The following is a 17367-nucleotide window of genomic DNA, read 5'->3' as shown; positions in this document are numbered from 1 at the left end:
CTTGTGTTTTTCTTGTTGTTTGTGGTGTGTAGCCCAGAAAGTTAGGCATCTGTCTCTGGAAGGATGGGGGTTCAAATCCTGTGAGAATAGTCATATCACTCTTGAACCCTTGAGTAAGGCCCTTAACCCCAACTGCTCCAGGCCTGCTACCTCTCCCTGCTCTCTGGCCTCAAGCTTTCCTCCCTCATACTGTATGTAACTCAGTGGTGGATCTACGAGGTGGCACGGTGACAGCTGCCATCCCAAACCTCCTTCTCCAAAAAAATCCAAGATTTGTTAGCGTAGCCATTTCACCTCTGCTATCATCACTCCACTTTATTGCAGCAACCATTCACAAACCCGTATATTTTTTTGACTCAACCACTAGCATACGCTGTGTAGCTAATCAATTAAAAATCTTTTTTTTTTATTTATAATTATATTATTTAAGGTGCCACTGGGGAGAGGTTTGGGAACTGAAGTAGCATTCATCTGTTTTTTGTTCTGAGCAAAGTGCAATTACTACCCAGACAAATAACTTTAAACATTTCTTTTCACTGCCCAACACTTTTGCCCAGTACTGTATTACTTGAAGCAATGGCATAACAGTATTTTTTTTTAAGTTTATCATCATCAAGTTTATCATAATGTCAGACATTCATTTGACTGGTTGACTCATTTGTAGGCATTCCCACTTTTGCTAGATTTTGAAAGTTTTCATTTAGTTGGGCTGAATTACTTTGGACTGTACAGGTAAAAATCGTGGTTAGGGAAGATTTGTCTTAATCAAATCATCAATTTAATATTGTTTCATATTAGTTTGGGCATTCTCTTTTACAGCTTGGGGTGGGTTTTTGGGAACTCATTGCTCAATCTGGTAACACTGCCAGCAGAGACCCTCTGATCAATTTGGTCACATTGAGACAGAGTGATCTATTCAAAGTGGTTGACGTAATTGACGCCCTTAGGCTGACCTTTGTGGAATATCGTAATGAGGCCAACTTCAATTAACTAAGGAAAAGAATTACTGAAACGGGATAGATGCAACACTTCTACTTCCACCAAACAGAAAAGAAGTAAAGAGATTTCCAATAGACTACATGGTAGCATCACTTACGATTTCTGTCTAAGTGGACTGTAAAGATGCTTTTAGAATGCACTGAATTGTCAATTCAAGGATTGGTGAGATTGGAAAATGCTTCTCAAAGTCTAATTGTGACATTATAAACGACATACAGGCCATAAACCTATAGGCAGTTACTTCCTGAAGGAAGAAAATGATGTTATTTACAGATGTTTATGGATAAGATTTGCAGGAGTTGAAAAATGAGTTATATTCTGCAGACCAAGAGACTTTTTGAAAGAAATAAGAAAAATGGAAAATAATTTGTCAAGTTTCTGGGTCCTTGTAAAGGTGTGTTTTTTAAACCTTTTTTTGTGTAAAATTGCAATTGTTTTGCCACAAACATTGGACTTGGACAAGTTAGTTAAACGGTTTGCTGGACTATACAAGAACAGTCGCCTTAAGCTGTTTAAAGTAATATAACCCGGATTTTGAGGAGTGGGGGGGGGAGGGGTGTTCCATGAAACAGGATTTCTCAGTTAGTTGGGCTTAACTTAGCTAGAACTCATGATTGTCCAATAAGAATTTAGGTAAGGAGCATTTATGTTGGATAATCATAACTTCTAGCTAAGTTAAACCCAGTTAATCGTGGAATCCTGCTTCGTGGAACACCCCCCAGGACTCAAACACTTGAAATGTAATGGCCAGCGACATCTGCTGGCCAAGCTGGGATGACAGATAGGGCAGGGACTGATCCTGAAAGCCTGTGCAACATTCACTACAAGCACCATAATCAAATCAATTTTCATATCCCTGCTGAAAATGGTATATAAACAGGCCAATTTTCTGTAAATATACAATTATAGGTGTTGGTCCCTATTTGTTACCTGAATCCATGGCCATCTGTCACTCTCAGCGGCGGTCCAGGCGTTCACAAGCCCTTTCTTATTTAGCCGAGCAAAATATGGGTACCATTTCTGCAGCCCAAACAATGCACGATGAGTAGAAGACGCTGTGATCTGCTGATTGGAAATGATTCCCCCTTCCATCCCAAGAGGTCCAGAGCATTCTTTCAAGATAAATAAGAGGCACAAATAAACAAAACATAATCAAAGAAACAGGCTGGGAAAAAAAGTTTAGATTAATTAGCAAAGGTAAAAACAAAGCTGTGTTTTTGAACCGTTCTGCCTACAATGCCCAAAGACCAGTACCAGAAACCTGACAGCCCCATTTTGCAGATGGGTTTTCATACATTTTTCGTGAATGAATGGAAATAATTTCATGACTCTCACTTCGTTCTCTTCCCAACATTCTCAGGGTGATACAATTTATGTGACATCTTTTTAAGCAGTATATTCACGTGTATATCAGTATTGTTCCTAACTGGTTTTAATAGGCATGTCCTTTGTTTTAACCAATCACAATGAAAAAGCTGGGTCAGCCAGTCTCAGGGGCCTTGGAGTTAAGGGTCCAGCTCAAAGATGATAGTGAAACCACTCGGCTGACCAAGTGATTCAAGCTGGTGATCGCAGGCGCAGAGATCTAACCCACAGAGTCACACACTGCTACAAAAGTTGATTCTGTAATTGCACAGGACAAATAAAAAAAGTGCAAATATTTTTTTAGACTATTATGCTTCTACATAATTGAGTGGCATTGTGGCCTCACACCTTGATAATTGAGTCTGTCATTCCTGGCCTGGGTGTGAAGGTTGTTTTTTTTTTTTTTTGCTTTTTCTTTCTTGCTGTGTTTTAGTTCGTTTCCTGTCATACCCCAAACATGTGATTTAAGTGAAATGGCATCTCTGAAATAATTTCTGTGTTGTGAGATCTGTGACAAGCTGGCCAGGTAAGACTAGAAACCTCTGGTTGGGATGAATCAGTGGTACTGTATGCATCATTACGCCAACTACTGTAATATTGCAAGTAACAATTAGTAATTCTTTATCAATTTCATACCATGCAACAGAGTTGACACTATCTAGGTAGCAAATTAGCTTTGCTGATAAAATGTACAGTATGATGTACTTTTACATCATCTCAAAAAAAAAAAATATATACTCAGTTACACCATGAGTGATCCCACATTACCTTGAAGTCTAGAAAAAAAAATGAATCCAAAAATGATAAACATTCAAACAGGTTTCAGATTTCCCTATGGGAATTGCCTGGAGCTAATGAAGTCCATCTGTATGACTGACAGCTGTCTCACAAACGTTTGAAGCTGAAATTACACATTCTGTCCACTAATTCATTCAACCTGCGCAATGTACAGATGTAGATAGGAAGCGACTCAGATACAGAATGACGGACTGAAAGATCACAGCTGTTCAAGCCTCTGGGCTTATGGTGACGGTTGACTTTGTAGATGTGAATTTTGAACAGCACTAGCTGTATGCAGGAGGGCAAGTGAGAAATAAAGACACACTTACTATACTGGCAGTTTTTTCCCATGTATTCCCCAGGACATTCACATGAGTAGTTTGCAACCAGATCTGTGCAGATTCCTCTATTTTTACAAGGGTTTCTTTCACATTCATTCACATCTGTATAGAAAACACAAAGAAGACACAAATCTTAATTGTTATTTTACAGAATGATAGGAAATTAAAGGTGTGCCACTGTACTCCAGCAGTACTTTGAAGCCATCATAATATGTGCCCTTGAGAGGTAAAGTGGGCTATGCCACAGGAAACAAAGTTTTGAGAAAATTAGCTCCAAAGCTGAAATTTTTTCAAAAAATCTGTCTGCCCTACAATTGATATATATCATAGGTAGCATAGAGGTATGACTTAGATAATAACAACTTACCAAATTGAAAATATTCAATAAAAAGGGAGTAGGGGTCAAAAATGTGGGATAGCCCACTTTACCTCTCAAGGGCACATATAGTGTACAGCATTTTCAGTAAGTACTACTGTTGAACTTTATACATTCACAACAAATAAACACACGCTACAGTATATACCTCTGAGTTGAAAGGTAGTGCAAACCTGAAAAAAAAATCTAAGGAAAAAAAGTAGTAAAATTACAAGCTGAAAAACAGACAATAATATCATTATCAGATGAATGAATGGTTGATTAAACAATATGATAATTATTTCATACCATTATATAAACAATATGCTTATATGCTTCTGCAGTGTTCAGTTCACATTTCACTGCACTTCGGTTTCATCAAATTTGATTAAATGAGAACATCCATCCATCCTTAAATCTAGCGATCCTTCTTCTATCCATCCCTCCTGCCCAATCCCTACTCCTTGATCCTTCTACTGTATGTGACATCACTCCTCCCGATAAATACTCTGAAAAAGACTTAATTGGCCCACTCCATCCCCTGGCCAATATACAATTAGACTCGCTGGAGTTTTCCACACAAAGACCCACTCCCATCTGGTTAAGTATGTAAGCATGGTGATGAAAATGCTCTTTGGTCACTATAGTGCTTTAAACACCATGCACCATGCAAAAAAGTGCAATGCAAATGGACACATCCACCATGGCCTGGATAATGGACTAACAGACCATAGATTTTGCAGTTTACGAACTGTGTTTCAGACATGATAAGTAGCACAAGGGCCCCACAGGAAACTTCACCATCCACACCTTAGAACCATGACTCCTGCAGAAATCCACAAAAATTGTTGGGTGTGACAGTGAAGGGCAGAAGGATGAATACAGGATCCTAGTGAAGCCAAACTGGTGGTGCAAACTGAACCATTTCTATCTCAACATCAGTAAGAAAAGGAGATGATGAACTTTAAGATGGACAAACACACAATGTCCCGTGTTGCTGTCGATGGTGAAGACTCATTGGTGACACACTTAAGGGGAGGACTAACATGGAGGCTCTGTACAAGACGGGTCAAGGTCACCACAGAAGGTGAGATCCTTTGGCACATGCAGCTCATTCCTACACAGCATCTACCAGTCAGTTATTGCGAGTCTTTCTTCTAATGGTGTGTTAGGCAGGACCCCAAGGGCAAACAATCAAAATATTCTGAAGGCACCATCAGTGCAGTGGAGTAATGGCATCAGCACAAGTGACACAAGTTCAAAAAAAAGCTCAAACAGATTACAGCTCCATTCCAGGAGCCAGTCCAGATTCACTGGAGAATGTGGTGGAACCGAGGACACTCAGGAACTGCTGGCTACACTGGTCAATGTCTGCCATCCTCTTCTGGTAGTCTTGGTCAAACAGAGGATCAACAGCTATCAAGTTAACTGAGACTTTTAATAAATCCATTAGTTTGTTAACAAGGGATTCGGTAAAAAGGGCCCTCGATAGTAAAATCATAATGTCGTCCTGGCCATGAAGTTGAGATGGAAAAAGTAACAATACAAAAAACAAAAATGAATACGAAGAACTCAAAAGATGTATATTTATATTATCTACTCTAAATACAAAATAAGCCACCAGTTTAAATATTAACAAACGTTTTTGTGGTGTTGCAAATCTTTGCAGTACATCCAAACATTTCAGCTAAATGAAGACAGACACCTTAAGTAAATTGCTACCAAGCAAGAGCTGATGAAGAACAGAGGCAAAGAACAGCTATATTTCATTAAAAGTAAGGAAACAAATCTTAAGGCCGCTTTAGGAATGCCAATCTAAAAACCAAGTGGGGGGAATGGGAAGTAGACATCTCTCAACACCCCCTCCCTCGCCCCAGAGCCAAGATGCTACATTTGCAGCAGACACTCCATCACATTTTCTCCTCTAAAATTCCTAATGTGAACTTATCTGACTATAGAAAACTAGGTATTAGTGTGATAAAGGTCAACTGAATTAAATTTAATTGCACGGTGCAATGCAATGGCTCAGTGGGTAGCAGCTCTAGGACTGGGAGTCTAAATCTCCCCTCTTATATTGTGTGGGTTTCTGTTGGGTACTTCCTCATTCTGCAGTTGGACTAGTTGGTATATTTAAATTGCCTGTAGTATAAGGCTGTATCTCTCATGATGAACTGGCATCCCATCCAGCCACACTGAACGGCAGCCTTGTGCTCCAGGCTTAAACTGACAGGCTCCAGGGACGCTGAACAGAGTAAGTTGTTACTGTATTCCATATACATTTTAACATACCTTGTTGTACCTCCTGCTGGCTAATACTATTCATACCTGTATATCATTGTAGATACTGCTGTGCAAAGAAAGCCCTGTAAAACAGTGTTAACCCTGCAAGAAATTCCAACCGTCTCAGAAGTATTTTGCAAATCAGTAAAAACAACACACACATACATACACACACATACATACATACAGTACATACACACACATATATATAACATTTTTGTACTTCTTGCATTTTCTGTTTTCATGGGTTTCCTCACACAGTTTAGAAACATGAACTGTTGTGTTTAAATTTCCTGTGCTTTAATATGCCAATGGGTTGACATTCCCTGCCTTGTGCACTGCACTGGAGAAGCAGATTTTGGAGCTGGATCAGTAAGCCTGCAGTTCATTTTGGGTTCTTTACATCCTTAAAACGTATCTTTGTTTTCAGGAGAAACACTAGCTATGCACCTTCAGTCACATTAAAGCGAATCATCTGCCCGACCACTTCTACAACTGCTTGTCCAAAGCCTCACTGTGCTAAGCCTGGAGCCTATCCTGAGAAACACAATGAATAAGGCACGTAAAGGACTCAGAGGAAACTCACATGCACACAGGAAGAACATGCAAGCACCAAAGTGCAAAACTCTCATAAAATATCTATCGTGAGCATTTAATAATTAAAATGACATTCAGAATATATTGCTGCTCTATAGTAATGGGCACATAAATGAGTCATACATTTGAAAATAATTTATGTTGTAGATATGAAATATGATCAGTGGAGAATGGGATTTAAAATAATGAGATTTCTTATGTCTTGAGATACTTGGCTGTGGAGCTCGATTAAGACATCAGCAAGACCCTACTGATACACATTAAGCTATCTAAAAAAATCAGTTAACTGATTTTTGATATATTTTTGTTAGTGAGATTTCATTTTAGATATGTATAGTAATATAATTAAAATAGGTATCTGGGTTACCCCATCTCCACCCTACCCCACATTAGTATTTCTCAGAAGCAGTTAATTCCCAGGGGATTTGAGGAAAGGTGTGAGATTTAAAGAGCGGGACATACAAACATGTCAGCTTGAGATTGATCACTAATGTCAAAATCCGACACTTCAACCATATATTTCTAGACCTCTAAGGTCAGGAATGGAGCACAGATTCTCTGTTGTATGTACCATGTTGCCAGGTGAATTCCAGAAGATGAGTGTAAGATGCAAAAATGATAGATGTACAGCCCAGAGCACAAAGTATAGGAACACCCTGAATGGGATTGCCAGTCCATCACTGGGCACACACACTCTCATACTGGGAAATTTATTTAGAGGAACACACATTAGGAGGAACAGTTTATAAGGTTTATGGTCTCATTTAAAAAGATATATACAGAGCAGCTACTAGGCATTACCCAATATATTTTCTGTAAAGAGCAAATCACACTGGGAAACCTAACTGCTAGATGCAATAAAAAAATATACCATACTGCACTACCTGAAAGTCACATTTGAAAGAATCTACCCGGAGAATACCGCCAATCCACAGAAAGGAGGCAATTTGCATGTGGTACAACACTGGGTCAAGGAGACAAATATTGGCTTCCCAAGTGCACCCACAGAATGTGTGCCACATGCAAACATCCGGCTGCCACATAAAAAGCTACTCCGTGACACACAGTTAAATAAAAAATGGTATTTGCATACAGTAACCATTTAATAAGTCACAAACTGAATTACCGAATTCTTAGAGAAAAAAAATGACATTTATCTCTAAAAGGAAGTTATATACACACTTGGATAACACACTTTTATCAATGAGTTGTCCGCAGCTGAGAAAGGGGCAATGTTGTTTGTGTTTTTTATTTGCATCTTCTGTTCATACCAAAGTCTTCAGTACAGATTAATCTCAAATTAATAATGGAATGATCGAGAATATAGAATGCTCAGTGATTGGTTTGAGTACATCCTATTTGGAATCAAAGAGCACGCCATGGATGCTTCCCACTGGCTAAACAGATCTGAAATCAAGTCTGATACCGCAATACACACTTACAATCCTACGATCGTGTAGGAACTGGTGCCATACCGACACCAGGTTTCAATGCTGAACCCCATCCAGGAACCTTTTAGCATTAAGTGCCACCAATGCAGACTTGAATAGACTCTCCAGAAGTACTAGGTGCAGTGTGGGAGAGAGCATAAGGTCATAAAGGCTGAAATATGACCTCTACTCGGTAAGACACAAAAGCTCACAAAAACGCTCAAAAATCAGGAACAGATATTTATATATTTAGTGGCAAACATCCAAAAATCAATTTCACAAAGTTTTCCCGACAGAGGAGATTGACTCTTGATGGAACAGATGGATGGGCCCGAGGCTGGATAATAAAATGGACATAATCAGCAGTTTTGAATCAAGCACCCACCACTTGGAACTTTCCAACATTCAAGTCGTACAACACTATGACTCTCAATTTGAGAGGATGCCTTCGTTATAGAGTGGTTCAAGAAGGAAGCATTTGGCCAAACAGCTATGATACTCATGCAGGACAATGCCTTTTCCCACTCACCATAGGATTCTATAGATTGGCTAGGTCAGTTAATAAGATTCATGATGGACATTAAAAAGCTATAATGGACATTAACCTGACTATACAGAATGGCCTATCATTTATTATATAAAAAATATTATATTGTTGTTTTGTAAATAGATTTAGTAATTAATGTGGTTTTGTTTCTCTTCATGGTAAATGAAGAGCATTTAAGCATCCAGTTAAAGGCATGTAATTGCCTATAATCTTCAGGAACAGTACTGACCTACTGTAATAATTTTGTGCACAGGGTATGACTAAGAGTGCCCAGAGGAAATCTTTGCCAACACACATAGTACACACAAACAGATGAGGATGGGATTCAAGCCACAATGTGTAATGGGGCGAAGCCACTATGCTTTGTAAGGAGAAGGTGGCTTACAGCCCCATAACATAAACATTAAGGAGTATTTCTGTGTTCCTCAATGTCTACCCTCTAGCTCCAAAAGAAAAACGGACTGTAGTTTAAACTTTGATGGAATGACAGAAACAGGTGACGGTAGGCTGATTTGTCCCAGCTATCACTGCCACCATGATTACCATTGAAAAGGTCAGAGTCTACTGTAGGGTAACATTTATGAATTGGTTAACAAGTCCACTATCAGAATTTTGGCATGATGCTTAAACATAAAATCACCCTTCTCTCTACACTCTTCTTAATAAATCAATCTTATGAGGCATGTCCTCTCCTTCCCAGCTATGCATGTTGTAAGTCTACTCTTATATAGTCTTGCATTTTAACAAAATATTTACACTTTTTAAATGACTATTCATAAATTCATTAAGTACTTAATTACTATTACATTTTTTACTATTTTTATTTTTTGCACATATGAACCTCTTTACAACCCATCCTCCTCGACTCACTCAGTCTTTGCTTATATTTTCTTCGTACAACCCGCTGTTAGTTTCAAAACTGCGTACTTCAGTAAGCTTACTTAAACTTACTTTGAGTGCATAAGTACTCAATGTACTTATGCACTCAAACAGCAAGTTTAAGTACTGAAGCATGTTATTTCAAACTCACAGCTATACTTACTAGTCATAGTGATGTAGTAATGATTTCGACAGACTTGGTTGCTAAAAACGTACCATAGCCTATGGAGTGTGCTGTCCTGCTTTTTCTAAATAAAGGTATGATTGGAAAATTTTGTTTGTCTCTTATGGCTATTATTAATTAATCAGAAAAAATTGTAATTGATTATTTAGGGTCTGTCAGTGTTTACCCTTGATGTTACAGTCCAGGTACATGTACAATCCACATGTGTGCCCTCAATCAATCCACCCAGGTAAACAATGATCAAGGAGAAGAGCAGTAACAGGACTCGTTCCGATGGCACTTCTGCATTCACAGTACAGGCCACATCATGTGGGCTTAGCAGCTGGATTCTCCACTTTCTTTAGTCCATTTTCTGACACTTTTGACATTGGCCATTGTCTATCATACAGTACCATTAGCACGCTCACCATTCTCTCTGCTTCCAGCCAGGAGTATTGCAAGGTTTGGTGGGGCAATGAGAAGAATACGCTAATGCTGGGGTGAGAGCCAATAAATCCTTCTGACTTGTCAAGGGACTCAAATGTGGTAAGCCGTGGATCCATATGAGATCCAGACGCTATAGTGGGCCAATGACGCAACATTGTTTCCAAAACACGCTCCCAGCACATGGTATGACTGGCAGGTTATCAACATCATCACCATAACATCGCACATAAAAGCATTAGACTGTAGAGCTCTGAAAACAAACACGATTCAGGAGGAACCTGATGGGAGTGAATTACAAGATGATTAATGAGGCTGAAGGTTTTAAACTGAGAAACTCCACAACAGGTCTGCATTGCTTTCTTAATGTCCAAAAAAGTGCAGCCTTCAATTTTTCCGATACCTTTTACTCTTTAAATGACAGGCTGTGGTGGCTTTATAATACCTACATTATAAAGTGTTGCAAAAAATTGAATTTTATTTGCAAAGCCCAAAGTGTAACGCTTCATACATAGTTAGCAAATATTTAATAACCAGCTGTTGTAATACATTCAAGCAAAGGTGCAGATCAAAATTTATGGGAAGTGGCTGACATAGCAGTTCAGAAATTCAGTGCTTAATTTCTTATTTTCAGAGCTGTCGATAATTCAAGAGCTTTAAACGTAATGTAAAGTCAAAATATGGTCCCTTCAGCCTCAAAGCTATGCATAAATCAACAAACAAATCTGCTATTTCACTAGCAGAGGTACTGCAATTAAAGACACTTCCATTTACTTATGCAAAACAGTTCTAAATAAAAAACGTCAGTAAAGTAAACAAGTCACAGTGTGCGACAGATCATGTGCATGACATGTAAACAGAGTTCTCAGGTGTGATCGGTCTCAAAAAACAACTAGCTCATGTAAATTTCCTTAAAAATAAGTTTTGATTTCATCGTGTGGTAGAGTTTAAAAACACTAATGACCTTCAAGGATAAAGCATAAGACATATGGTCCTCAGACATCCAAATAACATTACTGTGGGCCACTGCCCACACACATGTGAACACAGTGCAGTAAGAGATGATTTCTGTGTCACAGGTAGCACAGAGCACAGGGCTGGCCTATACCCTGGACAGCACAAAGCAGGGCACAATACATGCACAAACGCACACTTGCAATTATACGTTTTGGCCAGTTTAGATGCCAGTTAACCTTCGCTTTGGACTACAGGAGGAAACCTGCACAAAACAGGGAAAAACATACAAACTCTCTACACACACTAATTCAGCTGACACATTCCATTAACTCAGCTACATGGCCATTTTTCCCTCTACACTAAAATAAAGTAAGTCATTTTCCAGATATGATGACAAACATGTGCCTTGCCTTTTCAGTTATAGAAAAGCTTCAATTTTTCAAGAAGGCCCGTGTTGCAGACAATTTTATAAGCCAACTTTTACCCAGTTATATATAAGGGTTTGACTTCATATTGGTTTGCACATTTTTTTAGAATTCGCCATGAATTTTCCAAGTGGTTCATAAATGGCGTGTCCCCTGCATTATATATACTGCTTCAGTGACATTTACAGTTACTTTTAAAAATCTTTCACTTATATTCTCAGACTTAATATAGATACAAGGTCTATCAAGTACGTAAATAAACAAAACAAAATAAGTTAATTTTTTTTCAAAATAATGTTGTCCTTTAATTTCACGCCATTGATGATACTGACATCCTAGGTTAAAGTTTACTGGAAGAAGAGGCTGTTGAAACACTGTACATGGTATTACATACTATGAAGTACAAATTTTGCTTTAAATTGTGTCATTGATGTCAGATGATTTTATGTCTTTGTAAAATCTGTTCATAACAAAAAAAGTATTTAATGGTAAATTGATTTTAGTGTGATTAATGATGGATAGGTCAAGATGCTATTGATTTTTGGAAAATGCATCTTTTACGGAAGTTTGTCATTAGTGTTACATTTCTTGCTTGTAACACCGATGAAAATCATCAATCCCATAACTGAAAATGAAGTCTAAAGTTAAGTTCACAGTACATGACTTTCCGCTTGCTGAGATCTGAAGCCAATCAGTGTGATTCGGTGCTGGTAAATCGGCACTCGATCGCTATGTGTGAACTGTTCAAAAGGGCAACCCGATGGAGTCACTGATGCATGGCAGATGGCTGCCAGATATCTAGCATGTTAAATATCTGGACTCCAAATCCTGTGGGTGTGAAAAGCATCAGAGCTACAGCCGATGAGAGCAGAGTGTAAGTCACGGGGTGAAGCGAAACCCAAGGAGTCTAAATAGATGTTAAAAAGGTGTAAAAAATGTAACAAATTAAATTTGTTCAGAAACTATTTTTAGTGTTGTAGTATGTGTATGTATACATATCGCTAAAGACCCAAGGTAGAAATTATTATTATTAATATTATTTTGTGAAGGGTTAACCAAGAAAACACTAAGTAACAAATGTTAAATTACAACTGGTTGAGGCAATATAACAGAAGGGGAAGTCTGGATGACATAACTGCCCATTCAGCCCATTAAGCCATGTGACAGTCCAGGGAGCAGGAGAAACATAAGGAGCTAGCAAACGGGACGGCCAGCTGCACCTGCCAGCCAAACAGGAAACGGACATACAGAAGGGGGCAGGAGAAACATAAGGGGCTAGCAAACGGGACGGCCAGCTATATCTGCCAGCCAAACAGGAAACGGACATACAGAGGGGGGCAGGAGAAACATAAAGGGCTAGCAAACGGGACGGCCAGCTGCACCTGCCAGCCAAACAGGAAACGGACATACAGAGGGGGGCAGGAGAAACATAAAGGGCTAGCAAACGGGACGGCCAGCTGCACCTGCCAGCCAAACAGGAAACGGACATACAGAGGGGGGCAGGAGAAACATAAAGGGCTAGCAAACGGGACGGCCAGCTGCACCTGCCAGCCAAACAGGAAACGGACATACAGAGGGGGGCAGGAGAAACATAAAGGGCTAGCAAACGGGACGGCCAGCTGCACCTGCCAGCCAAGCAGGAAACGGACATACAGAAAGGGGCAGGAGAAACATAAGGGGCTAGCAAACGGGACGGCCAGCTGCACCTGCCAGCCAAACAGGAAACGGACATACAGAAGGGAGCAGGAGAGTCACCCATCCAGACAAATCTCCCCCTGCTCTATCAGTTGTCGTCCTGTTTGTCCTGCTGTAACGAGAATGATACCGACAATCGCATGTGCCTTCAGCAAAGAAACAGAGAGGCGTTCCCTGGAATTAAGGTAGAAGATACAGTAGATATTGTACAAGTACATAGGGGTGGGTGGTATGGAAAAAATATCATATCAGGGAGGATGATGATCCATAATCTTATCATGATTTTTTTCATGTTGGTTTTTAAGACTATTTTCCAAATTAAACAACACAACCAAGCTAATTCCCTTATTTTTAAAAAAATAGACCTATAAGACAACAAAACCTAAAAGAAAAAATTAAAACAAACTCTTTTGGATGTTTTCTTTTGTGATGGTCAAAAAATGCATTGTGCTACCATCCAGCTTGTGGATCTTAACTTTGCAAGTATTGCAAATAACTATTGTTTGAATCGTGTTGGTTTTCAAAAAAGCAAACAAGTTCCATTACCAATGTTGAATTCTGTTTAGAGATTAACTCCTCCACCTCATCCATGCTCCTATGTTGCCAAATAGAGAATGTGTTGCATGTTGTGCATTGTATTTTGGGATGACGGCAGAGAATGGAGAGGGGAGGAAATCCAAGGTATTGTTTGCTGTAGGCAGTTTATTATTTTTATTTTTTATTCATCCTTTATTTTACCAGGAATGTTCCATTGAGATACGGTATCTCTTCTTCCAGGAAGTCCTAGCCAAGATGGCAGCAAATAAAAAAAACCAAGACAAAAGTTTCATATACATACATGATTAATATGAACACTTTTTTAATATGACACTTTTCTGCTTATCCTACTGGGTCGCAGTAGTGGGGGGCTGGAGCCTATCCCGGAAGCAATGGGCATGAGGCAGGGAACAACCCAGGATGGGGGCCCAGCCCATCGCAGGGCACACTCACACATCAGTCACTCACACATGCACTTCTATGGGCAATTTAGTAACTCCAATTGTTTTTGGACTGTGGGGGAAATCCCCACAACGACATGGGGAGAACCTACAAATTCCAGACACATGTGACCCAGGCGGAGACTTGAACCCGGGTCCCAGACGTGTAACGCAAGAGTGCTAACCACAGCACCACCATGCCACCCCCTAACATAACATAAATAAATATATATTCGGACTCGCTGCGCTATGTCTCTTGCCTGTATCCACTTTTGTCTCCATAAAGGCCCCCCTGTCTGTGCAAGTGAGTTTTTTCTTGCTTGTTGTTTTACCGTTATCGTTTTAAGGATCGCACAAAACAACAGTCTGCTTAAAACTGAACTCTACTGTCTGCCTCATGATCTCTTCATCACTCGAGCGCCACAATATTTTATTTATTAGATCTACGGCATGGTTTTAATTTACAATGCAAAGTTATTCTGCTAATAAGCAGGATAGTTGTTTCACTGCTGGCACCGGTGATTAGACTAAACTATAACGGTTATGGACTGAATTTTCCGGGTATGTGGAAGGTTTGGACGTGATCCCATCCCACTTTCTTTGACATTATGGGAACTATGTTTTGCGTAGGCCCGTAAATGGTTAAATAAACAAACAAGATATGTTGTATCTTATTGCTGTTACCTTATAAATGCTTACTGATGAATTGTTGTATAAAAGCAATAACATACTCAAAGTCGTGCGGTTGAACTGCAATATATCACGGCTGTGATTATTTTAGGCACTTGACCTGAGGTGATATACTGTACGACTGCACTCCTCATTATTGCTTAAATATAATTATTTATGCTTTGCAAGAGCAAATAGCATTTCTGTGTTGTGTGACATTATTGACTTTGAAATGAAATTAAAACCTTCCCGTCATTCAAATGGAACATCTTACAGGCTGTAGCCAATTCAATTCAAATACCAATTTGTTAATGGAATGGGGCACAATTCAGAAATTCTAAAAAAAAAACTGGTACATAATGAGATAACCAGCCAAATATGCTGTGTATTCCATCACATGCTTTAAACTGGTAAAGGCGAATCATCTAGTAACACATTTACAAAACCAAGTGAGAGTAGCTTGTAGTTTCTTGGCTGCATTTTCAAAACAAAGGTGCACACACTCATTTAATACACCAGTGCCATTAAAAGGGGGATTTCTGTCAGAAAGCAACTCTGTGTTGTTGTGGAAGTGCAGGTTAATGACTATTCACAGGAAATTCTATGAACCACAGAAAGCTACCAGGAATTGACATGGGATTTCAGTTCCTGGCAGTTTTACAAGCCCAAGAAGCTTGACGGTTGACCAGCCAGCCCCTAGGTCTAGGGAAATCTCTCATGTAAACGAAAATGCTGTGAGCTATACAAATGCAAATCAGCATACCACTCGTCCAGAGGGTTATAACTTTTTCTAAAAGGTACTAATTCCATTTTAAGAATATCTCTGGTATAAATTGACTTGGTTCAGTATATTTATATAATCATAAGTTGTGGCTTGAATACATTTGTCTTATGTAAGTATGCCATGCCATTGGCAAAGGCGAAGAATATTATAAAAACATACATAAAACTACAATTTATTTTAAACCAAGGTTTATACAGCATTTTAAGAATATTGCCTCAAACACTCTCAAGGTACCTAAAACAATCTAATTATTATTTAATAATAATTGATACTTTATTGATCCCCATGGGGAAATTGTCTTTATGCCTCCCACAACTTACTCTTTGTAGAGCAAGCTGTCCATGAAGGGCAGCCACTCATAGTGGTACCCAGGGAGCTGGGGGTTAAGGGCCTTGCTAAAGGACCCATAGACATACTGAGGTTGGGTTTGTACCAGGCTTAGCCCACTGACACGCTGCCACTTACAGTATTACTTAAGGCTGAAAGTAACCAATAGTGTCAGATCTATTAACAAGTCACAAGCGGTTTCTCATTTTGAAAGTGGTGTTTTCATCCAGTGATAGAGCGAGGCAAGCTCTAGCAAGGTGAACTGTACATTTTACTGCTGCTCATATGCTAAATAGAGTCATTCACGCCACACCCTCCCCCCTCAGCAGTGATTCGTTCTCAACGATTTAAGGCACTGGTGAACGCAGAGTTCATAGGCTGTAAACAGTTAAGTTCCGGGATTTAGCAATGTTCGCAGCCACTCCCAGAGCTGAAAATCAGTTTTTTCATGCAGTGCACATAAAAACAAAAAACCTGACCCACATACACAAAGACTCGTTGGGTTTGTGGAGTCATGTCGAGTATCAAACAGTGCTGATGCTGTGAGACCTAACAGTTCAGCTGATCACATGACATCGCAACAGACCCTGTGGCACCCAATGACAGTGCTGTTGAAAACCTGCCAGGATTAATTCAGCAGAAAACAGCTGAAATATTGCTAAAATTGGAACATGTATTTCACATTCCACGGTTATTGGAAAAGTCGCAGTTTTTGTTAGGCTAGCTTTGTGTGCCACTCACGAAGTGTGCCATTTCCGGAATGTTCAAAAGCCATAACGGTAACACTTATATACTTATAATACTAATAATGTAGTAGTACACGCTTACGTAATATAACCAGTAACTAAATCTTAGTTCATCATTAATCAATCATAATGGGTCATTTCATATTTCATGCAGGAACTATATTAGTTAATTATTAACTAATTACTTAACTGTTAAATATAGTTCCTGCATGGAGTACATGAACCCTCACAACCGATTAATGATGAACACACATGGGATCAGTACATAACGAACACTTAGAACCTACTGGCTGTCTGCGACGTGAAAATACTTCAAAGTTAACAATGAAATCGAAAGCATAGTGGATTGTAAACTGTGCTCTACTAAACTGTCAAAAGGAAGTACTAATCAGGTTCATACAACTCTAGTAATCTAATTAAACATCTATAAATTAAACATAAGAAAGAATATGACAAAATTTCCACCTGAAGCAACACTTTGCAGCGACCAAACATGCATAAAACACTAGCACAGAGAGAGAAAACATCAAATGAAAAACCTTGTCCAATGAAAATTACTCAAGCTATGGTTTGGTTCATTATATAATACTTATTTCTGTGCTCAAAT

At 39.1% G+C, this 17367-nt stretch overlaps 1 protein-coding gene across 1 annotated transcript in view; it reads right to left on the bottom strand.

Annotated features, from left to right (window-relative positions):
• Window positions 1-17367, bottom strand: part of LOC125725646 (EGF-like repeat and discoidin I-like domain-containing protein 3) — an 80645-nt gene that overhangs the window by 25510 nt on the left and 37768 nt on the right. Inside the window, exons 5-6 of the mRNA XM_049002517.1 lie at window positions 3474-3587; window positions 1930-2111 (exon numbers count right to left, since the gene is read on the bottom strand). Coding sequence (XP_048858474.1) covers window positions 1930-2111; window positions 3474-3587 — 296 coding nt within the window. The remainder of the gene's footprint in view (window positions 1-1929; window positions 2112-3473; window positions 3588-17367) is intronic.

Source organism: Brienomyrus brachyistius, chromosome 2 (genome assembly GCF_023856365.1).
Source record: "Brienomyrus brachyistius isolate T26 chromosome 2, BBRACH_0.4, whole genome shotgun sequence".
In the NCBI taxonomy this organism is placed as follows: domain Eukaryota; kingdom Metazoa; phylum Chordata; class Actinopteri; order Osteoglossiformes; family Mormyridae; genus Brienomyrus; species Brienomyrus brachyistius.
The sequence above is the reverse complement of the archived record's forward strand: the minus strand, read 5'-3'. Positions and strand labels throughout refer to the sequence as shown.